At 47.6% G+C, this 26286-nt stretch overlaps 1 protein-coding gene across 3 annotated transcripts in view; it reads right to left on the bottom strand.

Moving 5' to 3' along the window:
• The window catches only part of DIS3L2 (DIS3 like 3'-5' exoribonuclease 2), a 339465-nt gene that overhangs the window by 33769 nt on the left and 279410 nt on the right, over positions 1-26286 (bottom strand). For 2 of the 3 annotated variants that reach the window (XM_008690555.2, XM_040639041.1), the window contains exon 14: positions 3774-3853. In XM_008690555.2, the coding sequence (XP_008688777.2) occupies positions 3774-3853 (80 nt within the window). Of the gene's footprint in view, positions 1-3773; positions 3854-16294; positions 16802-26286 lie in introns of those variants that run through there. The other variant, XR_005837101.1, reaches the window with a different exon arrangement.

Raw genomic sequence — 26286 nt, forward strand, 5'->3', positions numbered from 1 at the left:
AAAAAATCAGGTCTCAAAAACAACCAGAATGAAAAGCCACACAAAGCTCCCTCAGGCGGCAGAGAGGACAGGCTGGAGGTCAAAGGGCCAGACGCAGGGAGAAGTGTGCCAAGTAGCTCCCCGTCCCTGGCAGTGGGAGGAGGGTGGTGGGGATGGAGACAGGGGAACACTCTGGACAAAGTTCTCCATCTGTGAAGGGTACAGCTGTCCACACAGTTGCTCCAAAGTCAGAAGCAGCTACTTTCCTCATCCTTGCTCCCACAGCACTCAACTCTCCCCATTGCAATGCGTGAGTCCCCCAGGAGAGCTGCGATGAGGTCTGCTCTTTACACAAACTTCTCGAGGCCCTGGAGCAGGTGTAATTCATTTTTTGTGCCCCAGTGCCTAGCACAACACATGGTATGGGGCGGGGGCCTACTGAATGCGTAACTGACTTCTCATGAATCACTTGTTTGCTCTTTGTGGCCTGTTCTTTGCCCCGTGAAGAGATCTCCAAACCCCACTTTGAGAAACGACCCTCTGTCAGCCCCAGATTCACTGGATTGCATATTAAAGGCAGTGAAGCTTTCTGCAACAGAAAAATAGAACGTCCATGGTGGAGACTGGTAGCACCTGTCAGCATCAGGGGGAGAGGCCTCGCATTTCTTAGGTGCAGATGTGACCAGCTTTTAAGGGGCTAAAGGGATAATTTGAGTGAAGAGCTTTACTATCTAGCTCCAGACACAATAGGGCAGCTTCTTTCTTCTAATGACCTTAGTTAAGAATGTTTACCTGAGAACTGTGCCCTCTAGCCCAAGAAGAGGCAGGGTCCAAGTCCGGCCTGATATCAGATATGGACAAGTTCCAGGGCCTGTCCCTCCTGGAGCCCAGGGGCAAGTATAAGCCCCTTAATGCAGATGGAGAACAAGATGATATGGAGCCAAAAATCGGGGTTACCAGGATGTTTCCAGGGAAGGAAGCTGAGAAGAACGTCCAGGGAAAATGAAAGCAGAGTGCCTATTTTCAGGGCCACTCCATTTGAAGGGAAAGGCCACTGGGGAGAACTGTCCCAACAGTCCCAATACTTATTCACAACACCTTCTTCGCTGACGGACTGAATTTGGCAGAGCGGAATACTAAAATGACTATGAATTATACTGTGGGAAATACCCAGGTCAAAGTAGCAGTTTCAATAATTAATCGTACCAAACGAATCCTCAGAGATCAAGCTAATTTCTTTCATATGGGGAGCCTTCTCGCTCCGCTGCTCTTGCATTCATGTTACTTGGCTGAGGCAACATGGACGCCATAGGGCCTGTGGCGAAACAGCGTCCTTTCCCGAACACCACTGTTACACCGCTATTGGGATGCAGGCTCTCTGGGGGAAATGACCCTAAAAGTGAACAGAGGACCACAGACAGGGTAGAGCCCAGGGGAGAGCAGAAAGTCACAGTTAAGCTCATGGGATTCTCCACACTTCGCTTCCCAATACACACGTGGGCAGAGGAGGCTGCCTTCAGACAGAGGGCATCGCACACAGCTGAGCGCTGCCGAAGGCACGTGCGCCAGCCTCTTCCCTACGCATACTCCGTTAGCTGCAGCCACAGCTCACGGGTGCAGCCTTGTCGGCACTGGGAAAACAGAATGGAAGTCACGGTAATTCTTCTGTTTGGGAAGGAGAGGCAATCAACACTCACCATGGACACTTTATGTGCTAGGCTGTGACGATGTCTATAACATGTTATTCTGATTCCCAGGACCATCATCCCCCCAGTTAGGGCAGAAGGTATCATTAGTCCCACTGTTCTTAACAGATGGAGAAACTTGAGGCTTAGAGGTTAAGATGTTTGTCCGCAAATTGATAATGAACCCCAAACTGCCTCTACTAGGACAAGCAAAAGAGAACCGCAGAGAGGGGTGTCACTGAGATGTTTGCTTGCCATCGTTTCCCAGATTGTGGCTCCTATCCAGTTTCCTACACAAATGCTTTCTTTGGCATGTCTCTGGGGGCCAAAGCTTATCAATATTCACAACCCCTAAATTCTCCTCTTACATCGCTTATTCTGATCACATGCTAGGAGTTGGGGATCAGGCCAAGAAACAGAGCTAGGCTATTTTCTCCTCTCAGCTCCAAAGACTACCTAAGTTGTTGTCACCTCACCTCTGAACTGCGAAGACATGAACCTAAAAGAAGGAAGGCCAGTGTCATCCTCCCACTGAATGAAAATGCTGCCAACCTTTTCCCCAAAGAGCAGGCAGTCAGGCCAGAATTGGAGTCTGTCAACACCCCTGGGCTGAAAGATCTGTTTCTGTTGCCACAATCTGTGTGCGTGGGGCTGCCACCCACTGCCAGCCAGCAGGCACCAACCCAGGGAGCGCAGGGTGGCACGGACAAGCAGCTTACGGCTGACGCTTCTCTGACTCCCTAGTGATGCTTGCGCCTGCCCCCAGGGGCTCACTCAACGGTCCCCGCCAGTCCCTGGAACCGAGAAGTCCAGCCCTATGTCTCTGCTGAATTCAGCATTATGAGACACTGAAGTGGTATCTCTGACACAAAGGCCTGGAAACCCAGGAACTTCCAGGAACAGTGCCATCCAGGAGGACAAACGATGGTGTTAAGGGCGCTTGGTCAACCTGTCCAAAATGACTACTTTGGTAGGAACTGAGGGTACACAATGGTCTCCTCTGAAGATAAATCACAAACAAGAGTAATGCCTTGAAAGTAATACGAATGGAGATTCTGGTCATGAAGGCGCCCGGTAACCCATCTTCCCCACTGCACCAGAGCAGGAGTTCTTCAGGAAGAGCGAAGTTTTTCTTCTGCAATGTAAAGGACAGTTCCACTGGCATGTGTTTATTGGATTCCTTCCAGTGGGTACCATTACATAGCTTGCATATTTAAACAATTAATCTTCAAGTCCAGGTTGGGACTGTTCCTGTCACTGACTGGGATTTCTAAAATAGCAATGCAGGACAACAACTGTTGCTCATCTATTCTCTTCTCAGAGCAAATGTGATCACAGTGACTCTTCCTCACGTGGCTAAGGCCAGTGAGCTGGGGCAAGTTACTTACATTCCCCAGACTCCAGCTTCTGCAAATACACCCATGATGACAATGGAGAAAACTCTTCAGAGTGCTATGAGGATCACAAACGTAACATCCCCAGGGGTGTGCCTGATGCCCAGCGGGGGCTCACTGGTAGCCATTGTCACCCATCATCACCACTGTCATTGCCATCAGCGGGCACTCGCTGTGTCACAGATAAAACTACACAGTCAAGAGAGGCAGTCTGTGGTGAAGGAAAGAGCGGCTGGAACAGCCTGCCAGGTGCCACCTTTCTAATAAGATCACCAACTTGGATCTCTGTAAGTACCCAGAATCCCCTGATTATAAAATTCACAAGACAGGCTAATGCAACAAAACCTATCCGGAAGTGCAGTCAGACAGAACAGCACAAGCCGAAGTCACACAGTGAACCAAATTAGCAAGTGTGGCATTGGAGATGGGCGGCTTAGGGGGGTCCCCTAGAGGACAACTGAAGTCTGGAAAGGAAGGTCTGTTTCAGAATATATAATACCACCCATACAAGCACTTCAAGTCCTATATTTAGGAGCCGAAGAGATTTTACAGGAGAAATAGTTTTGTGCCAGCTATTTTCCAGTAGATTCCCCCGAAGTGTGATTCCCTTCCTGACAAGCCTTCATCAGAGAAGCCCACTGTGAGAGAGCCCACAGGTGCTCCCTCTGCAGGACAAGGTGAGGGGACACTCCTCCTTTCCCATCAAGGGGCTTACTTGTTGCTGTCACGGTACTCATAGATGTGACATCCTTGAGGCAGTCCAGTCTCGTGATCCAGAGTGAAAGCAAGTTTTAGCTGCAGAAAAAGAGAAGAGAGAAATATTGAAGTCTAGGCAGCATGTGCTATTCATTCTGGCTGCTGAAATGAGGAAAAAGTTAAGCAAAATCCCATTCTCTCCAGCTGACATGTTGTGGAGAGCCCAGGCCTGCCACTTCGGGGAAGAGCCATGTCTTACAGGGACACTGTCATCAGTGGGGGTTGTTACGGGGACTCTACTTACTCATTCAGCATATAACCAATGACTTATTGGGCACTTACTTTGTGCCAGGCACTGAGCTAGCTGGTGGGGAAAGAACAGCGTAGAGAAGCAGAGAGGGGCCTCCTTCATGGATCTGTCTGGTCGGAAAGACAGATATCAATCAGGTACCCACATGGATGAGTGAATGAGTGAATATAAAACTTCCAATTAAAATAGGTTCTCTGAAGCAGGAAAAAGACCCCTGCGTTTCTACAGAAGTATATAACCTGATCCAGACTGGGAATAAGGGAAGGAGGAGGCGAAGATGGGGAGAGGGGAAGGTTCTCCTTGGCAGAGAGCACAGCATGTACGGAGGCCCTGAGGCAGGAGTCTGGGAACTGAGGGTGGCTGGTAAGCCGGAACCCAGTAGCTACAGAGGACATGGTGGGCAGTGATGCTGGAGAGGGAGGCCGGGCAGAACATGTAGAACCTGGCTGGCCACGTTAGAATTTTTTTTTTTTAAAGATTTTATTTATTTATTTGACAGAGATAGAGACAGCCAGCGAGAGAGGGAACACAAGCAGGGGGAGTGGGAGAGGAAGAAACAGGCTCATAGCAGAGGAGCCTGATGTGGGGCTCGATCCCATAACGCCGGGATCACGCCCTGAGCCAAGGCAGACGCTTAACCGCTGTGCCACCCAGGCGCCCCTGGCCACGTTAGAATTTTTGACCTTCACCTTAACAGCAAAGGAAAGCCTTTGGTAAGGAATGAGTGGATGACATGATCAAAGTTCTGTTTTAGCAAGATCCCTCTGGCTACTGGGTAGAGAACAGGGTCTAGGGATGAGCGCAGAAGCAGGAGCCCTGCAGGAGGCTACCTAGCAGGTGATGGGGGCTGGGGCTAGAGCGGGGAGGGAGGGTATGGGGGGTGGCGAGAAGGAGAGAAATGGACAATTTAAGACCTACCTTAGAAATACCATATGATTTCACTCATATGTGGAATTTAAGAAACAAAGCAGATGAACATAGGGGAAAAAAGAGAGACAAAGCAAAACAGACTCTTAACTGCAGAGAACAAACTAAGGGCTGCTGGAGCGGAGGTGGGCAGGGGCATGGGCTAGATGGGTGATGGGCATTAAGGACGGCACTTGTTGTGAGAGCACTGGGTGTAACAGGTAAGTGATGAATCACAAATTCTACTCCTGAAACTAATACTACACTATCTGTTAACTAGAAATTTATTTAAAGAAATTTTTTAAATTTATTTAAGAGAGAGAGTGCATGGGGGTGGGGGAGGAGGGGCAGAGGGAGAGGGAGAGAGAGTCTCAAGAGGACTCCACACTGAGCATGGAGCCCCATGCAGGGCTCCGTCTCATGACTCTGAGATCGTGATCCCAGCCGAAAATAAAAGTTAGGCACCCCTAACTAGAATTTTAAATAAAAACTTGAAAAATAAAAGAAGTAAAGTTTTAGAAGCAGAGTTGACAGGCTATGCTGATGGATTCCATGTTAGGGAGTGGTGAGACTGGAAAAAAAGAAATCCAAGACAGTTCAAGTTTCTGATTTGAACTATCAGGTAGGTTCCATTGCTGAGTGGGAAGACTGAATCTGGGGGTGGCTGGAAAGCCTAAAGTTGGATTTTGGACATGTTAACCTTGAGGCACTCAGTAGCTTTCTCAGATTAGGGATGACCAGGAACAAGAATCTGGTAACGAGGCCTTGGCTTCTTTCTGGATTCCGGAGGGGAGCGCTCAGGTGAGTGCAGAACTCCTTCTGTGTTGCAGGAAAGCCAGAGCTCAGGGAAGTTGTGTGTCCTGCTAGAGCTGAGGTGGTTATGGCAGCTTTAACATTTCTAAACCTAGAGCCAATTACTAGATTTACAAATTCACCAGGTTTTTAAATTGCCAGGGAAATTTTAACTAAAATTAACTGCACATTAGGAGGGTACATTATTACAACTTTTTTTTTTTTTTTAACTGCAAGGCTGTTAACACAGATCTGCATCATTAGATGCTGGACGATTTTTCTCTTCCTGAGAGGGAAAAGAGCTTGTAGGAATGGCTTGTCCTCTTACTGACCCAGATGAAAATACAAAAACAGAAACAAGCCCTTCTTCACCATCATGAAGCCAGGAACTTCAAGTCAAAGGCATGTTTTCCCTACAGAGCCCTGCTTGGATCTTCCCAGCCCTCTTTCAGCAAAACAGAAAATAATTGTTTTAAAAAATCTATTAACTATACCGTTTTTTCTTTATCTCTCTCTTTGTGGCTGAGGCCAGGCCTATATTCACTTAGTCCATTTCAAAGACTGCTCTGCTTAGAAATTTTCAAATCCTTTGGTTCAGTAATTTATGAATTTATGGCTTAGAAAAATTATCATAAATGTAAGGGAAAAGGTTTTTTTGTGAAACTGTTCACTTCGGTATCGTTTATTGGAAAGACTAAGAGGCCAGCAATAGCAGAGTGGTTAGGTAAACTGTACCACAGCCGCATGCAGAATAGCAGCCATTAACTGCTTCTGGAGGATTTTGATTAATCTGGGAAAATATTTGGGTTAGCCGGAAAAAAGCAGGATGCATACTTGATGATATACCAAGAAAACTATGTAAAACAGAACAAAGACTGCATAGAAGAAAGACTGGAAGGAACGATGGCAACAGTGTTTCTTTCCTTTCTTTACATTTTCTGAATTCTTTATGATAAATGCAAGGAGCTATAAGCCACAGTCCTTAGTCATGAAAGAATCAGGGGAAATTTCATTCTTGAGGTCAAGAAACTGTGTAAATACCAATTCAACACTTAGGTGAGCGATTAGAAGTGATGAAGGGGGTGAGGGGAGGGAATGGGACAGAAGAGCACTCATATTTACTGAATGGAGAACTCGTATTTATTGAATGCCTACCAAGTAAAGGCTCTCCTTTACCCTGACCACAACCATCTGAATTAGGTATTATGATTTCCTTTTTATAGGGAAGGAACTTGAGGCTAAGAAAGGTTAAGTAATTTGTCCAAACCACAAATAGAATTTCAGCTAAAACCCATGCTCTTTCCACCTCACCGGAATTAGAGGACTCAGTGATGGTCTGGATGTGAAGCCTGCCAGGGAGGGAGGTGTGAAAGATAATGTTTAAGGTGCTCTGCCTTGGGCAGCAGGGCAAATGGTGCTGCTACTCATTGTAACAAGGAAGAATGGCAGGTTTGGAAGGAGAGCTTGAGTTTAGTTTGGGAGTGCTGATTTTAAGGTATTGGAGAGGCATCTTAGGGGAGATGAACAGCAGGCAGCTTGTATCAACAATTCTGAATTTTATAGGCAAGACTGTTATCTGGAGGTGCAAAATCTGGAAGCCTCTGAATGGTAAGTAAGATGGTGACTAAAGCCACTGGTGTGGATGAGAACACCCCAAGAGAGTACGTAGAGTAAAAATGAGGTGTTTGATAGCATGGCTGGATTTCAGAGCAGGGCAATGGAGATTAAGGAGGAGGGGCAATGGAGTTTTGAGTTAGGATGTTACAGGTGCCAAGAGGAGAACTTATCTCAAGGAGGCAGCAGTCAACAGCATTAAATCCTTCTAAGAGGTCAAGTAAGAGACGAACAAGCATCCAAACCAAAGAGTCCATTGGATTTAGCAACAAGGACTCTCAGGAGAGTGGTGGGAGAAGAGACCAGGGTGTGATGGGTGAAAAATGGGTAGAAGGTAAGGAAGTGGGGATCATGAACATATGTAACTCTTTTAGCAAATTAGACGGTGGTGGGGAAGAGTCAAGAGGAATGGATTGGAACAGGACAGGACCGGACAGGAGGATGTGGGCTTAAAGGAAAGTGTGTTGTAAGATACCAGGCTGTTTACATGCTGATATAAAAGAAGCACTACAGAGGGCAGACTCGAAGACACTGGAGAGACGGAGGTAACTAAAGAGTCAAGGTGGCCGAGATGACCAGAGGGACTGGAAACCAACACACAAGTGGGTGACCCTTCCCGCACCGTAGCAATAGCGAAGGCTGGGCAGGGATGCAGATAGCTCTGTGGATTTGGCGGAGGTAGGTGTGGGGGGGGGAGCAGGATGGGGGATGGTGGTGGTTTGGAATGTTCCAGTCTGATTTTTGTTCTTTTCTGAGAATTAGGAGGTCAAATAATCCACAAGGAATGGAGGGTTTGGTGAGGGAAGGAAAGGAGGTTGGAGGAAAGTGATGAAGGCTTGAAATTGTTTCTTTGGAGAACAGGAAAAACCGTTGACCAGGGAAGAGCATAAGGATTGCCAGGGAGCATTAACGGTCCAGCTGAGGCCACAGGAACTGAAGTTACTGTAGCAACCATCTGCCCAGATGTTGATTTTTTTTTTTTTTCTAGCAACTTAGACATTGGCATGAAGAAAGTTAGGTTGGTCCAAAGCTGAGCATTTGCCAGGAAGGTTTGAGGGAAGAATAATGGAGCTAGGGAGTAGAGATATGATATTGGCAACAGACAGGCCAGAGACTCTAAGGGGGAACAGGCAAGAAATAAAAATGAAAGGGTCTGATTGGAAGAAAACAGAAAGATCTGGGGTACAGATGTCTTGTTTGGAGCTAATATTTACTGAGCACGTTATCAGTCCTCATCCTCTGTTTAAACAGCCCTGTGAGGTTGGTTCCTATCCATCTGTTATATAGGAGTTTTAAGTATTTTTAGTCCAAATTAGCAAATCAGTTGCAGAATTAAAGTGTGAGCCATGTTGCTAACCACTGGACAACACCGGCCTCCTAAGTGTCCATGAGGTCAACGAGAGGAACTGTAAGAGTCACTGCATGAGGGGGTAGGAGGCACTGGAGGCTGTGGTCAGAGAGTGATGGGGCAGTCAGTCTCAAGATTCGAGCAGAAGTCAAGGAATGGAGAGTTGGGAGGCTGTGGTGAAAAGGTCCTCCATGAGAAGTCTGAAATTCACCCAGGATGATAATATGATGTTTCCCAGACAAACTAATCCACAAAGTGTGTCACTATGGGCATGCAGGGGTGTTGGTAGGTATCTACTATGTGCAAGGTTCAATACATGAATGAAGGAGTCCAACCTGCCCATGCAGCAGACCTAGATGCCTATCCAGTAGCCCTTTCCTCCTTCCCAATGACACCTTACATTTATCCAGCCAGTTACCCTCCCACGCAGGCCATGGAATCCAGGGGGAAGCAGATCCAGCTTCCAGGGCTGGGCCTGATGGTTCTAAGGTAACCTCAGAGTAACCTTAGTAACCTCTCAGGAACTGATCAGGAACCCAAGCCAATCAGTGCCTGGCATTTCCTGGCCCTAGGAACTGGTTCAGAAAAGGACATGTGACCTAACGGAAGCCAATGAGCAGATGTTTGCAGAGTGCTTCCGGGCATGAGGGGCCAGAGCTGTTGCAACTAGCTTGCTCTCAGCCTAAGAAGGAAGCCAGCTCACAGAAGTAGCAGCCTTTAATGACCCACAGAAGAGCAGAGCCAGAGCCTTGGTTGAGCCATGCCTGGTCTCCTGCCGGCCTTCCAGATGTCTACTCTTCTTCTGTAACCGCACATCATTTCTCTCGAGGACACAGACACATAATAGTTCTACCCACTTCTTGGTGCCACTTGCCACAATGCAGCTGAGTTATCTTTCTAAAACACAAGCCCAATGACACTTCCTTCTTTAAATACCTTTGATGGCTTCCTGCTATTTGCCACAGGTATATGAATGAGTCAAACAGCCTTGGGCTCTCTGAGGGTTGGCTGCTCACATGAATAAAAATGGACTGTAACAGAGGGATGGCGAGGGGGGGGCACACACTGAGGAGAGGGTGCCAACCAGGGAGGACCTCAGGGTAGGTGACAGGAGTCTTAAGGGAGAAACAAAAGCCTGCCCGACAGGCAGGGGTGCCCCTACCCCCTCCGCTTGGATCATGTCATGTACTTTTATACCTCTGGCCCTTCCTTATGCCGTGACTGCTTCTAGGAGGGCCCTTCCTGTCTACCCGAGCAAGACCCCATGCATTCTTTGAGCTTCTCTCTGAGAAGCTTTCTCTCTGAGAAAGTCAATCTCTCATCATTCCCTCCTCTGGTAACTGGAGGCAGGGCCTCTCCCCCCAGTGATTCCAAGGGCTCAGGGCAGACACCTTCACTGGGAATCCTTGGCACACAGTGCCCTCAGCACTGTCCACAACAGGTGCTCAGTGCATGTCGCTGAGCTGACCTGCTGAGTAGAGATTGGGAGCATTTTGTTTACCTATTAAGAGTTGTGCAGTCATCTATGACAGAGGCAGAGCCTCGCCCCTGCAGGTTTCTGCGCCGCTCGGCACGCTCTGATTCTGGCTGGACGCATCTGTAGTCACCCACCCAGTCTCATCCCTGAGTTTGCTTTGCCTCCTCTCACTTCAGTGAAGAAGTTCTGCCTCACCTCTGTGCCCCTCAGTGACGGCCACCAGATGAGAAGTGATGGCTCAAATCTCCTTGGTGCCCAGGTGCTTCCATTTTGCCGGCACCCTTGAAGATACACACAGTCTTTCACTCAAGAACAGCTCCTGACTGTGTCCTATGAACCTGGCGCAGCAAGGAAGCAGCCAGGCCTACCGGCTACGTCAACACTGCAGGGACCCACCCGTGGAGTCGCCCAGTTTGGAGTGACCGTCACTACGACACTTCACGAGGTCCGTCTTTCCCTTTTCCAGAGGCAGCTCCACTACTCAACCTTTCCCCCGGGGAGGATGGTTTCCAGTTGCATCCCATCCCTAGCAGCAGGTGAGAAGAAAAGGAGGCCCAAGAGGCAGTAAGGAGCTCACTCTGTCAGCCTCCACCAGCAGAGGAAAAAGGCCTTTAGATGGGTCTAGTTAGAGGCAAGGCTTTCCTCTGGACAAAGGCCAGGCCAATCTCCCTTGGGCAGGAAATGGAAGAGCCTTTTACTTTAAGGGGCTCAGGCTAGATCAAAGAGGAGGGCAGATGCTGGGGAACCACAGTATGAGATTCCTGCTGGGACCTCTTTAGACCCAGCCCTCCTGCTCCAGGCCGAGCCCCAGAAAACTGGCAGTGTGGGACATGAGGAGCTGGGCTGCAAGGGGCCAGGGCCATGGGGAGAGAACAGTCCTTCCCCATTCGCTGTGGGAGTGTGGGTTACAGGCCCATTGTGGTTGTTGGGCCTGCAAGAGGCCCTTCTTCAGTCCCTCTGGGCTCTGGGGGTGGGGGATGGCCAGGGAGGCTGCAGGGCCATGATTCTTGCAGGTAGCAAGGAAGCAACAGGAGTGACCGGTTCCGAACCACGTGAGCCTCCTCAGGTGGACCCAGACTAAGCAGCAGAGGGGTCCATGGAATCAAGGAAATGTGACCTTATTTTGTATGACAATCCAGTGAAGCCAATGGGCCAGATTACATTCATAAGAATAACCGAAAAAGAGTAACAGAACGGGCCAGAAAAGGGGGGCTAAAGGTGGCGTGCCAGATATTCCCCTTGGCCAGTGAGCAGGTCAGGCTTCAATCGGTTTGGGTATACAGTTCCAAACAGCCATGTTCCTGGAGAACATCACGCACTGGCCACTTGGCATTAAACGCCATCAGCTAAGGAAGACATCAGCTCAGAGCTCCTGGTGCTTTTGAGAATGCCAGGCCTGACCTTTGGAGGGCAAGAAATACATGAAGAAGCTTAGGAGTTGTCTATTTCGTCCATAAAAGCTTCAAAATGACCTCCGATGGGCAACTGGGCGTCTCTGACCATGGCCCAGACAGCCCTCGCAGGCTGCTTCGTGACCGAGGTGGGGACCTGGATGCCAGGTTCCGAGTCCCTCTCAAGGGGGTGGGGTGGGGGCGGGGGCAGTCAGGAGGGAGGTGGCCGGTCAAAGCAGAGCACTGGTTCTGTAGCCAGGATCGCTCTAGTTCAAACCAACACGGGTTCTTCAGGAGGCCTGTGAGCCTCCTTCAATCTGCTAGCTATTAGGACCGAGGTTCAAACGCAGGTCAAGGAGCAGCCTGGGAAGCCTGCAGCGCGGCATGGTCGGCTCTTGCCTTCACAGTCCACTGGTCTTGCAGGGTGTCCAAGTCTTCCCTCAGCCCAAAGTGGCAAATCCCATCACACTTCCAACATTTCAGGCATGCCATTGATGGCACTTTCAACGCACAGAAGTTACTTCTACCTGAGCCTTGGTTTTGTAATTGAAAAATCTTATTAGAAGGAAATCTTCATGCTCTCCGAGGTGATCTTTAGTTTTTCTTCTTCAGTTTTTCTTGTTTGGTTTGGATCTCCCAAGCATTATTTCTTTTTTTCCATCTCCTCTTTGCTTTCTTTTATAAGACAAAGATGCTGTGGACTTGGCTTCCTCTTGGTTCACAATGATTCTATGGCAATGTATTAAGTTTCTTTCTCCTAAGTCCACTGAAGTCTTTTTGGACTTGGAGAGAGCTTTTTAAGAAAGAACTTGCTCATTCAGCAGGATTTTCCTCCCCACCCCAAGCTCTGGTTCTGACCTGGAAAAAATAAGAGTGAGAAAGAGCAAGAGAATCCTGCAGTCCTGACGCTCAACTTCCCAAACCACAAAAAAGAACCTTGCTCCAGTAACGTAATCATGGAGATTTCTGGCACCTTGGTCTTTCAAGAAAAATACATCCATCTGCTGGCACAGGGACCCATCAAACTAAATCCTGTTCAGCATGGAGTTCCCGATTCATTAGTGTTGGAAAGTCTATGGCGAGGCTGGCCGCCCCACTGGATGACGCCTCCCTGCAGGGGCGTCTGTAAACCCCACAGCTGTGTTTTCACTTAAGGCCACTTCTCCTGACTCCACTGCACCTTGTTCCAGAGGCTCGTTCTATTCTCATTAAGGTTAAATATGACAGGACAAGGATTCTTCAATGCTGAGGTTTTACTTGCTCAGAAGAGAAACTGTCGGTCTCCAGAGCTTTGGTCAACCCATAGGGAAGGCTGCTCTTCAGCAAGGAACCCATGCCTGTTGCTTCATGCTCGGTTTGCTTCAGAGAACTCTAAGCCTTTCCCAGGAGAGGAAAGCCTTGGCTTCTCCTGCCTGCCTGTCATGCTGCCTCCTCTTCTGGGGCTTATTTCATTGCTCACCTGCAAGGCCAGGGAAGTAGAGTTCTGGTGGTCACTGCCCCACACCACCTCTGCCTTTACTAGAGGGTGAGACCAGCATCTCCCTTAGCAGAACAGGATTCCCCTGCTCCAGCTTTCCTGATCAGGCCTTAACTGGTCACTGGGTCACATTTTTGCTCAATAAATTTCCAAGCAATATGACAAGTGACTGCAAAGCGTGGTGAGCAAGTGTGCATGTGTCCCGTGCAGCCCATCTGCTCAGCCCACTCACAGCTGGAGCTTTCTGGATGATTCTCATGGCCCTATCCCTCCCCCAAAGCAGGACTGCTGCTTTTCTGATATTGAAATCAGAAAATATGATCCCAGTTCCCAGTCACGGGAACTATGCTCACTCCTACAGATGTCATTTTATTTCTGCCTCCTTTCTGTGGTTCTGGTTTTCTGTCTTTCTACTGTATTCATTTCACTATTTCCTTTGTTGTAAGTCTTCTCGAATTCTTTTTGGAAACAGAAGAGGGTATGTATAGATAAAATAAGTGTCTTCAAAATATAAGCCAAACATACTTAAACCATGAGATCCAGGCATGTTCAAATACAACCTGATTAAACAATAATCATGACGGTAGGCATTCAGTTCACGGAAGAAAGAAAACGGGACATTCTTATACAATCCTCAGAGCCAGTGATCAAGCTGGCTCTCTTCTTGAAAAAACAGGAGAGAACAGAATGATCTTCCAGGGAATTGGCCTCAGTTTCCAGGGACTTGAGGAGTCGGGGAGTTATATAACCCCAACCTGGGAGCCAGCAGCTCTGGCCTCGTCTCTGTTCTCTCCCAGACTCTGAGGTGGTGGTTGAGTTCTACTGGCCTTAACTTTTCCATCTGTAAAATGGAGCTGAGTTCCTCTATGGTCATCCCTGTGGTTTGTTTTATGGATGAATGTGAGATACTTTCTAGGTTTACTGGAATAAAGGACCCATAATAATCCCTGCTCTATCTGGGAGAAGAGAAGCTCTGAAGATTTCAGAAGGACCAGCGCTCACATCTTTAGATGGTTTGATGACAGAGAAGTGGCAGGAAAGAATTCTCTTGCCTATCACTGTCTTATGTAGCCAAGAGCAACTGTCAAAGTTCATGACCCGATTCCATATTAATTTGCTTCCTTCCTCCCAGACAGAGCCAAATGTCTGGATACCATTCTAGGACAACATTCTAGGTCATTTCTGGTCCTCAGGCAGCCAATATGCCATTCTCCCTGGCTCCTGCAACCTGGCTTTGCCTGTAGCAGAGGGCTTAGCAGCACCTCCTGGCAGAAGAATCATGGCCCACCACCATCTCGTCATAAGACACCTGTTGATCTGACAACACTTACTGGATTGTTCAGAACAATCTGGAAGGGACACCTAGGAGGCCCATACCTGCGGGTACCTGAGGTTCCTATTCTCATCCAAGATAATCATTAGTATCTTAGCCATTTTATTTATAAACAACATATCTCATAGATACCATCCGATGGTAAAAACCAAACACCTGGGTGTTGTGAAGTTTGAAGAAAGTACAGAAAGAAGTTTGCCCCTGAGATGAAATGCAAAGACCAGAACTACAGACAGAGGTCGGTGGAGGGTGCTAGCAAGGGCCAGGATCCAGTAAGAAGGAAAATGGACAGACTTTCTGTTTGCCTTGCTAACTGAAAAGTCAGCTTTGGTAACAGAGAATCCTTGGATAACATCACATAGTTGAAAATCATTTAAGAACCGACGCATGATGTTAAATGTTACAAAAATAAGTTTCACAAGAATTTTAGGGGAACATTTTCATTAAGCAGATAGTTGTTCTCCCTCTAGCCCTTATATACTCTCACTAGGGTCTGTGGGCTGGAGTTCAAGGAGGGGCAGTCAGTGGCTCTCACGGTCTGCATGGACCTTAGGGGTCCTCTGCTGCTCTAACTTTCTGCCCATTAGACTGGACGAGTTCTCTTTCCAGCACGTCTAAGAGTTCATGCTTTTGCTGCAACCCTCCAGGCTGGGACACAGGCTTTACCTGATCAGGAGGTCATTCTACTCGTGGAAAGGTGGACCTACAACCACCCCGCCCCCAACGCGGCTGGCCGCACGGTCCGGAAGTAAAGAGCACAGCCCACTTCTCAGGCCGTCTGGTTTGGACTCCTGACTCTTTTTTTTCCTATTAGCTGTATTCCCTCACAGAGTTACTTTACCTGTTTCTGTCTTGGTTTCCTCCTCTGGAAAATAGGAATAATACTAGTATCAGTTTCATACGGTTTTTGTGAAAGTTAGAGGAAAACCACCTGAGAACAGCACCTGCCTATGGCAAACAGCCAGTAAATATTCCTATTCAAGAACAAGATCTGGGGTTATTTCTTGTAACGAACTGAGACCAAAATGGAGACAACAGCACGCTGGGACAAGCTGACTGGGACTGGACGGTTCCAAATGTGATCCCTCTTAAACCTGAGGCATTTCCACAGTCTTAGGGTTCACTTTCCTCCCCGGAGCAGTATCTGGGGAGCCACTCCTCAGCATGCGAGACTCCCCCGGGGTGCTCAGCAGGAGGACTCGATGCTTTGAAGCTTCCTCGTGCTCCAGCAGCCCTGGTGCTCTCGGTGGCATGCGGACCCAGGGTCTGCCATCAAGGGCAGCCCTGACAGTTCTTCTCTGGTGCCCAGGCTCCTTGGGCTGCTCTCCACAGAGAGAGTAGGCGGGGGGGGGGCACGATGCCCCTCCCTGGCCCTGCTAGGTTGGCAGACAGGCCTCACAGCACAGGCTGCCCAGCACTTACACACCAGCAACGACTTGTCTGCTAATCCCTGCTTGGGAGAGGAAGAGGCCGCAACGACCTGCGAGAGCGAGGCAGAGGGCTGGCTTCTGACGGTCCGGATACGAGAAAATTGCTTCTACCATGGTCTGATTCTTCTCATTTCTTCTCAAGCTGGAACACGTCAGTAGTTGTATATTTAACTATCATGCCATCCCAGCTAGACTGGGCGCTCCAATAGAGAAATCCCAATTGATGACTCTTTGTGGTCTCCCACAAGCCTTTGTTAACTAAAGGATTTCTAGGTGAGAGGACGCCCTGCAATTAGCAGGAGGAATACAGTTTCCATATGCAACCAGACAGGGTGCCAAGAGCTTCGTGTGTACAGGCACTCCTATTTTAAAGGTGAAGAAATGGAAGCTCAGGGGTGTTAGGGAACCTGCCTCCCTGAAGTCAGCAATATATAAATCCATTGTCCGGGAACCCAAACCTACCTAACTCCAGAGTGCATTTCCCACTGGGCCACACCTGCTGTTTCTTCTGTCACCAACAGGGCACCGTGTTGGAGGCCAGGGGCTGCAACAATTGACTTCTCTCCTCTAGATCCTAACAGACACATGGGCAGTACACGGTGCTCTGAGTGTTGGTCTTCCAAGGCTCGCTGGCGAAGGCATAAGCAAAGAACAAGGTGGGGGCCTCCTCTGTTGGGCAGAATTGAAGACAAGAAGCTGGACTGAGAGGCTGAGCAGATGGAGCTGCCCAGTTTCAGGTGGAGAAGCCAGGCTGAAGGAAGAAGATGCCTGAGTGGGCTCTCCAGAAGCAGTGGGCTGTGTGGACACTGGACGCGGCAGGTAAGGCCACTCAAGGGAAAACAAGGGAGGCTTTGCTTTTCCGGTTCAATGAACCTGTCCTCTGGTTGACATGTTCAGTCTCATAGCTAGTCAGTAATAAGACCAGAAGTAGAGCCAAGGGCTTCTCACACCAGTCGGCTAGTCAAAATACTGGAAGGGAGGAATAGAGAGAAAAACAAGGCAACAACAACAAAATAAGATTAATATAGGGCCTATTATTATGCTGTTGAAAAAAATGGGTTGGGGACTCACATAGCCAATTCCTATTATTTAAAGTCATGGGCCCCTCTCCATGACTTCCTCTGCAAAATGAAAGCCTCAGAGGAGATACTCTCTTTGGTTCCTTCTGGCCATCCATTTCACAATTCCGGGAGCAAGCACCTGTTGAGCCCAGTCCCTGTGTTGCTTGGTACCCTGGTTGCCCTGGAATCTGCCAGGCACAGAGAGGCCCAGGAGAGAAAGGACAGCCTCGGCTGGCAGAGATGACTAAGTCACACTGGCTCCAATGCTGTCAGCGCTCAGAGAAGAATCTGGTAGAGTGGCCTACATGAGGCTGGAGGTCAGTCCAGCAGGACAGAGAGGATTTGCAAAACACCGATGAAAAATTCCAGGTAACGGGAGAACACAGGACCTTTAGCCCTCCTAGGGCACAGACCACATGGGTCATGTCCATCACTGTACCCCCAGTACCTACCAGTCTTCGGCGAAGTAGGTACTCAACAAATAACTGTAGGAGGAATAAATGAGCACAACCAGTGAAATGAAGAATTAATATGCACTGTTCTGTGACTACGAATGAAATTGGTCTGACAACGAAGTAGAGGATACAACTTGGGAAAGGGTAAAATAATACTGATGATGGTAACAAAAATGGTCAGGATTTACTGAGCTTATTCAATAAGACCTTCTGTGCCAAGCATATTAATATGTTCTCTCACTGGATTCTCTTAACAGCCTCAGAGGTGGGTGCTGTGGCCATTCTTACTTGATAGCTGGGGCATGGAGGCTGCCGGGCGTTGGGCAGCTTGTCCCAGGTCCCACAGCTGCGACCGTGCGACACGAGCCCAGGGGCCCTGACTCCCAGTTCAGCGCTTTCCCATAAGACATCTGACAGAGGCTCACCACCCAGACCCTCTTCCCGCCGGTGTCTCCTCCTAGGCCACTGGCAGCTCTCTGGTGCATACTACTTTCCGACAGCAGGCGGCCCGAGCTGAGACCTGGCCCTTCCCGGGTGCCATGCCGGTGTGCCACACAACTGAATGAAAAACTCATTTTTTGTGTTGCGATCATTACAGATTTACAGAAACTGCAAAGCTAGTACAGAGAGGTCCTGTGTTCTCTTCACCAGATTTCCACCAAAGGTTACAGTCTACATAACTACAACACGGTATCAGGCCCAGGAGGCGGACACTGGCACGGCGTGCACACCTAGTTCCGTGTCATTTGGTCACACTGTAGATCTGTGGAAATGCTACTGCCATTTGGATGGAGAACTGTTCCCTTACCACGCCACCTTCCTCTCCCTGCCGCCATCTCAACCTCCTGGCAACACTGCTCTGTTCTCCAGCTCTGTAATTTTGTCATTTTGAGAATGTTGTAGAAATGGAATCAGACAGTATTTTAAGAGAGTTCTTCAAAGTTACCCTAAGAGTATGACTTGATCCATTTGTTTGATTTGTAAAAGAACATAAAACGATGACAACCAACAAGAGAAATGAAAGAATGAAGGAGAATAAGGAGAGTTTCTATTCTCACTCTGCCACTTCTAGTATGTGACTTTTGACAAATCACCTACCCTAAATCTCAGTCTCCTTGTCTGTAAAAATGGGTAGAAGGTTTAAGGATTAAATGAGGTAACATGTGAAAGCACTTGGCAGGCGGCAGGCACTCAATAAATTCTAGCTGTTTGTTATTATTAGTAATAAGCCAAGGAAGCCTCTGCGCCTCTTTATAGAAAATCAGGCTCTTAACGGTCACAGACGATTAAGGAAGTGACCACGCCAGCCCTTAAATGACCCCAGGTCATGCTTCCCTTTGCTTCCCAAGACTCCACCATGGAAACAACTGGGGACTTTTAAAAGGCGCTTCCAACAGGCATCTTCAGGCGCACACCCTCATGAGAACAAGCAGCCACTCCCCATGCCAGATTCACCAGGGGGCCGAGAATTCTGAAAGCGGGACAAATGGCCAAGAGCTCTCTGTTTAGCACAGAATGCCTCCAGAGGACAGCCGGGGTTTGTGCAGAGGCCCCTGGCAGCACATTGAGTGCAGAGAAGGGGATGGTGCCAAAGAGAGACAGGGGTCAGATGTGTGATTGAATTAGGTGCTGCATGGATACCCCACAAAGCTCAGCATCACTCAAAGGCTGGATGGGAGATGGACGACAATGGCCCACACCACCCACAAGGTCACCCTTAGTATGACTAGCCATGGAAATCTGAAAAAAAAAATCTCCCCCAAAAATCACATATGCAAAGACTCCATTATATAGTCCAGAGAGCACTTGACTTTGAGCCTTTGAGTAGCTGGGAACCCAGCACAAATGGCTGGCTATATCTTAAGCAATATGCCCAAGGCCCATTGAAAATGGACAAAAACGGGTATTCAGGATCCTTCATGATTTACTGAAAGTGGCATTGTCTGTGCCTTTGCATGGCACCAGCAGGGGTGGGATCAAGGGCGCTCCTCCTGATGGCGGGGTCACCCCATGTGTCTCCTGTTCCCTTGGACTTTTCAACTCCCCTGGCCTGCATTCACTCACTCACTTTTTCTCCTTTGAAGTTAGAGAATACTGCCTCATCTATCACTGACATGTTGGGTTTCAAAGGGACTGGGAGTGAATTCACTTTTTTTTTTTTTTTTAAACAAATGAGAAGAGCTCAGCTGGGAAGAGAGAGAAGGAGGGAAGGAGGGAGGGAGGGACGACAAGAGCTAATGATGGCTGCTTTCTTCCAGTTCCATGCTGAGGGGAAGCCTTCGTGTGGCATCTAGGCTCCGGGTGGGGGGACAGAAGCTTTTGGTGGTGTGCCCCGTGCCGCTCCTCAATGCCCGTATGTGCTCACCAAGGCTTGCTCACTAGACGTCATACTGTGTTCCAGGCCCGCTTACTGTACTTTGGAAGGCATGCATGCTTCTGCTGCTTCCAGGAACACTGACTTACCTTGAACAGGGCAAGTAAAGGCACACTGGACTTGCTTGGCTGGCTGCTCTGTGGGTGGACTGTCCAAAGCACCTCAAGCTCAGGGGGTCCCTTACTGATGCCTGCTCTTCCCCCCAGTGTGATGGGGGGGTTCTCCTGGGTGGCATCACAACCACCTGGCTGCCCAGTCAGAAACCCAGGAGTATCTAGGTGCACCCTCTCCCTTTTTGGGGTCTGATTCCACCGTCAATATCTTTCTCATCTGTGCCCTCCGTCAACTGTGTGACCTCAAGCTTAGGGCCCCAGAGGGTCTCACGTGGATTCCTGCTGCAGCCACCTAAGTGGCTTGAGGTCCACCTTGACCCCTTCCAATTCATGCTCTACAGAGCTGCCAGAGAGATCCTTTTAAAAGAAAATCCCATCCCATCATTCCCATATGTGAAATGCTTCAACGATACTATGATGAAATCGAGAAAGCACTCTTATTTCAGGGCAGAGGAAAAAAGGTCCTCCAAGATTGGCCCTCGTCATATCTCCAACAGTATCCCCCACTGCCACTGTGAGCCCTTCCTAAGACCAGCCATACCAATGGTCTGCACCTCCCAGAACATATCAAACCCCTGCACTGTTCTGCCTGGAACATCCTTGAAGAAACCATCCCCAACCGACTCTCCACCGCTCTCCTTTACTAGAATAGGAATCTTCTCCCATATTCTGTAACCCAGTACGAAGCACACTCTGAACCATGTGTTTCTCAGAGACAGGGCCATGTCTTACCTGTCTTGTGGTGACTGATACTAAGTTGATAATCGATGTTGTTTTCTGAATACTTTTGCTGCAGTGTATTTTCCCATGGATGAAAGATGGCAGGCCTCTACTTAGCTTGGCTGAGGTTGGTCATTTCACAGATTTCTATCAAATGTTAGCTGCACATCCTTCCCAGGCAAGCAATCCTTGGCCTCTCACCCACATCAGGCTTTCTTCCCACCAAATTACACTCCAGCTGTTCTAAGGAAAACCCAATTCCAACGGCAGTTATAACTAGCAAGCTGCCTTGTTGACTATAATTTTTAAAAGCCTCTTGGTTATGAGATTAAAGCATGATTGGGTGACTCACTGACATGGGTGTTTGCATGTAATCGACAAAGTCCTGTGCCTGGCACCATTTACCAACCCGACTTTGTGCAGCAGTCAGAAGGATTTATCTAGAAAATTTACAGGTTTTTCTCTTATCATCTGTACCCTCCTTTAAGAAGATAAAATCTAAGCTTTTATGCCAAATCTTAAGCCACAGAAGCTTCATATCTGTTCAAAAGCCACTCCTGAGGCAGCTTCTGATGCCCGCACCTTCTTTCCAGATGGTTCTTGGTGGGACCACGCCTGGCAAGGCTCTCAGGATGACCCCATCCCAACCGTGCTCAGTTACATGTCTGTCAGTTATTGGAACTGTGTTAAAAAAAACTGGGCCCAGGAAATAAGTGTTTTAAAAAGAAGGAAGAACCAAAATGTAAATCTTAAGACTATAAAATTTCCAAAAGAAACAGGGAAAAATCTTTATGACCTTGGGTTAGTAAGACATTTCTTAGGACACCAAAAGCAAAATCAGTGAAAGAAAAATTCAATACACTGGACTTCATCAACCTTGACAGCTTCTGCTCTTCACAGAGAGAGTAAAGAAATAAGAGAATGCAAAGACAAGCCAAAGACCCGGATAAAATATTTGTAAATCACATACCTGATAGAGGATTTATGTCCAGGATATAAGAAGAACTCTCAAAAGTTAGTAATAAGAAACTAAACCACCCAATTAAAAAATGGATGAAAGATATGAACAGTCATTTCATTAAAAAAGATATGTAGACAGCAAATATGCACATGAAAACATGTTTAACATCATTAGTTAGTAGGGAAATGCAAATTAAAACCACCAATGAAATACTTCTACACACCTATTAACATGGCTAAAAAACAAAACAAAACAATCTGACAAAAACCTGACAATACCTAGTACTGGTAAGCATGTAAAGAAATGAAAACTCTCATACATCGGTATAGCCCCGCCTAGAAAACAGTTTGGCAGTTTTTTTTGGTGGGGGCCGGGGGGTTTGAGAGGGAGGGAAGTGGGGAGGGGGAGAGGGAGACAGAAAATATTAAGCAGGATCTTTGCCCAGAGCAGAGCCTGACACGGGGTTCGATCTCACAACCTGATCATGACGTGAGCTGAAATCAAGAGTTGGACACTCAACTGACTGAGCCACCCAGGTGCCCCTTGTTTGGCAGTTTTTAAATAAAGTTAAATAGACACTTGCCATATGATCTAGCAATTCCCCCTCCTAGGTATTTACCCAGTGAAATGACAACTTAACCATCATGCTAAAGCCTGTAGGTGTTTATGGCACCATGATTCTATAATTGCCCAAGCTGGAAACAAGCCAGATATCCTTCAACTGGTAAATGGATAAACTAACTGTGGGCCACCTAATACATCAGGGAGCGCTGCTCTACAGCAAAAGGGAATGACCACTGATACTCCCAACCACATGGTAACCCTCACATGCATGACGCGGAGTGAAAGAAGGTGGACTCAAAAAGCGATCAATGGTATGATTCCATCTGATGACATTCTGGAAAAGGCAGAACAATAGGCACAGAAAACAGATCAGTGGCTACCTGGGGCTGAGCGTAGGGCAGACAGCATGAGTACAAAGGGGAAAGTAGAAATTTTCTGGGGTGATAGAACTAAAAAAAAAGAAAAAAGAAATTTTACTGTATGTAAATTATACCTTACTAGGGAAAAAAGTAATTCTGCCTAAAAATGTGGCTGGTGGGTGTAGTACTGAAGGTGTTAGGAGTTCCTAGTGATTGTATATAAAATCTGCCCTTTTATGGAAATGGCAAAGAGAGGACTCGGGAGTCGATCAAGCCCACAAGCAGTAAAACAAATGCAAGTCAAAACAATAATAAAACACCATTTTCAACCTATCATAATAACGAAGATTAAATAAAACCCACAAACTCTCCATTTGGTGAGAGGCGATGACAATGCACTATTGTTCCTGCTGGGGAAAGCCTAAATTAGCTTAACCTTTCTGGAAAATTATCTGGCAGTTTGTATCAAAAGCTTTAAAAACGTACACTCTTTAGGATACATAGAAAAACGTTATGACTAGGTCATGGGTGACCGATGCCTATATGGGCCTTACTTGTTAATCTCTAAATTTTTATAAGACAAGTATTACTTTTCTAAGAAAATTATAAGGTAATCAAAAAGGGAAAAGTATCACAGAAAAAAAGTGAATTCCTTTCAAATCAGTCATTCCAAGAACGTATTCTTAAGGAAATAATCCAAAATGATTTTTTAATTTTATGCAGAATATTAATAGCAGTGCCATTAATAATAGCAAAAGCTAAAAGCAGCCTAACTGTACCAACATTGGGGAAGGGTTACATACACTGTGAAATATTCTGCCTCTCTTTGAGCGCCATGGAATAGGATGGGCATTCCACCTCCTTTCCTTCGGGGCTCACAAACCCCACAAGGTGTCTCCAGTTTGGGAGTCCGGTACCAACTCTCGAGTGCCTGAACTCTTGCTCTAGTCTGACCTCCGGCTGCTGCGCTCCCCCTCCCTGCCCCCAACAGCCAAACTGGACCACTCCTTCCAGTGGAGCGGTAGGAGAGGACCCATCCTCACTCCCGCACCTCTGTTTCAAACCCTCTCCTCTCTGGCCAGACCCAATTGAAGGATCGCAAATGAGGGGAAGTCTTTCCAGGCCATGGCTGCCAGTGACCCCCCCCAGCCCCACGGCAGCCCTGCCAGAGGCGGCTCTTCCGTGAGGACAGAAGTGGGGTCTTTCTCAGCATCTGGCCACGCAGCTAATAGCCATCTGTTGCTCTGTGTCAGGCACTGTTCTAAGCATTTTATGGGTACAAGTCACCTAACAGTACCCCGATGGCATAGGTACTATGATTATCTCCATTTTACCGATGGTTGTCTCAGGAACATCATCTCCACTTTTTTTTTTTCTAAGATTTTATCTTTAAGTGATCTCTATACCCAACACAGGGCTCGAACTTACAACCCCGAGATCAGCAGTCATGCACTCTATTGACTGAGCCAGCCAGGTGCCCCACATTATCTCTATTTTATGATTATCTCGGGAATATGTTATCTCATTTTACTCCTTATTATCTTAGGAACCTGAAGAACAGAAAACATAAAGTCACACAGCTAAGCTCAAGAGTCAGGGTCAGAGTCCAGGCGGACCAGTGCAGGGTCTGCTCTGTAAGTCTTCACTGACTTGTAGCTGGTGGCAAGGAAAGAACGGGATCTGGGCCTGGGCCACTCTGGAGCAGAAGCTTGTACTAGAGAGAAGTTCAAAGCTAGGCCTCTGGGCAATCAGGACAGATCTCCACAGGAACCGAGAGGTGCTCGGCAACAAGGAGTCAGGCATCCAGGCCAGGAAGCTGGGTGGCCAGGCAGGCGGAGGAAAGGGAGAAGCCCAGAGCTTTGCTCCCGCTCTGCTTGAGCTCAGGAGTGTGTCCCCACAGGCCAGCCAGGGAGGTAGGAGAGCCCTGGAGCTTGGTCCCAGTACCTGGCTGGGGTGGAGGCCGGGAGAAGGGAAGGGGACATCTTCTTGTTATTTACAGAAGGAAACTGATGGTAGCAAATCAGTTTCAGACTGCCCCACGGCCAAGCACCTGTTCTCGGAGCTCAGTAATGGCTCCCTGTTCACATGTACTTCAAACCCAGTGGACTGTTATTTATGAGCAAATTTCTTATTTAGGAGCTTGCCAATTTAATGCTGACAAGCAGATAAGAAACCTGCTGGGATTCCCTCCCTGGGTATTGCCCTTCGGGGCCTGGATCATTTCTTTCTACTCCGGCAGATTTCCTTTACCCCAGGGGGTCACAATTCAAGGGGCAATTAAAGAATTTCTAATTTATTTTCAGCGTTTTTCTTATAGTACATTGCTAATTTCTATTTTTTACAGGAGGAAACTTTAAAAAACAGATTGACCTTGTCTCTAATTGACTTTTAAAGTGGCCCCTTCAACTCTGAGAAACAAACTGAGGGTCTCAGAGGGGAGGGGGCGGGGGAATGGGATAGGCTGGTGATGAGTAGTAAGGAGGGCACGTATTGCATGGTGCCCTGGGTGTTATACGCAACTAATGAATCATCGAACTTTACATCAAAAACCAGGGATGTACTGTATGGTGACTAACACAATATAATAAAAAAAAAATTAAAAAAAAAATAAATAAAGTGGCCCCGTCAAACCACAGCTAGTGTTCCCATATAAAACACCTAGGAGCCACCTCCACACAAACCCAATGCAGCCTATTATCCAGGCTTTTCCCTCGCACCCCCCTATTTGTGTCCCCATTTCCTCCGTGAGACATTAAGCTACTCCGAGGGCTGGGACACAGAAAGCTGGGAGCATGTTCTCGTCTCTTTGTCCCCAACACCTGGCACAGTACTTGTACCTGGTAGATACTAAAAAAAAAAAAGAAAGAAAGAAAAAAGTGTGGGAAATTAAAAAGATAAGTCAAAAGGGATCAAGTTACAAAATACTTTTAAAGCTCTTAAATTCTCTTTAGTTTAACAACATCTGCCACGTGCCATTTAAAATGGGAACGGAAGAGGTGCTATAAACCAGTGTCACATAATACTGTTCTTTAAAATGTGGGAATTCCTTGAGGAATAACGGAACGATCTCTTCAAGCTCCAGACTTGATATAAAATGGACAGTCGGGGTGCTGTGAGCTCCCTGCGGCACGCCTCTTGTGTGCCAACAGCACAGATCTGCGGGTGGGAAGTTGCCCCAAGGTATCTGCCTTCTCCACAGCTGACACTCAGGAATGCAGGCAAGGAGGGAGACGAGGGTAATAAAGAAATAAAATAATAATATGAAATGAATGAAGACTCATGAAGTGCTGCATCACTTCTTCTAGCGAAGAAGTGGGGGAGGAGGCGGCCCATTTAGAGCAGGCTTCTGGAGGAAGGGAGACGTGTGGGACTGGGGCCAGCAGGTGGAGGCCCAGGCTCTGAGAAGGCAGGGAAGGATGAGGAAGTTGATGGGTTGGTGGGACACAGGGAACATCAAACACAGGCCATACCACAGAGGGGCTCCAGAGTCAGGAGGCGCTTGGCTCTGATGGAGCAATCCAGTCCTCCTCAAAGGCTGGCCTGAGATGAACAACATGAGAAAGAGGTTTCCCACAAAGCTCAACCAAGTCAATGGGAAAGACCGCTTCATGCTATAAAATATGTCTTTCCCTCATTTTGGTGCTAAAATGTTTTCATTTATAAAATCATGACAACAGTAGATGGTAACTAGCTTTTTAAGACAATGTCCTTGCTGGGCAAAATTAAGACTTAGCAATCCTATATCTTGTCCTGGAATATCTATAGAAACCTTTTGGTCCCTGAAATTTGTTTCAGGACACTGCAGGTCCTTGAGTGACAGGTGAAAGCAGCGTTTGGGGGGACTCGA

This window comes from Ursus maritimus, unplaced genomic scaffold, assembly GCF_017311325.1.
Source record: "Ursus maritimus isolate PB19 unplaced genomic scaffold, ASM1731132v1 scaffold_1, whole genome shotgun sequence".
NCBI lineage: Eukaryota > Metazoa > Chordata > Mammalia > Carnivora > Ursidae > Ursus > Ursus maritimus.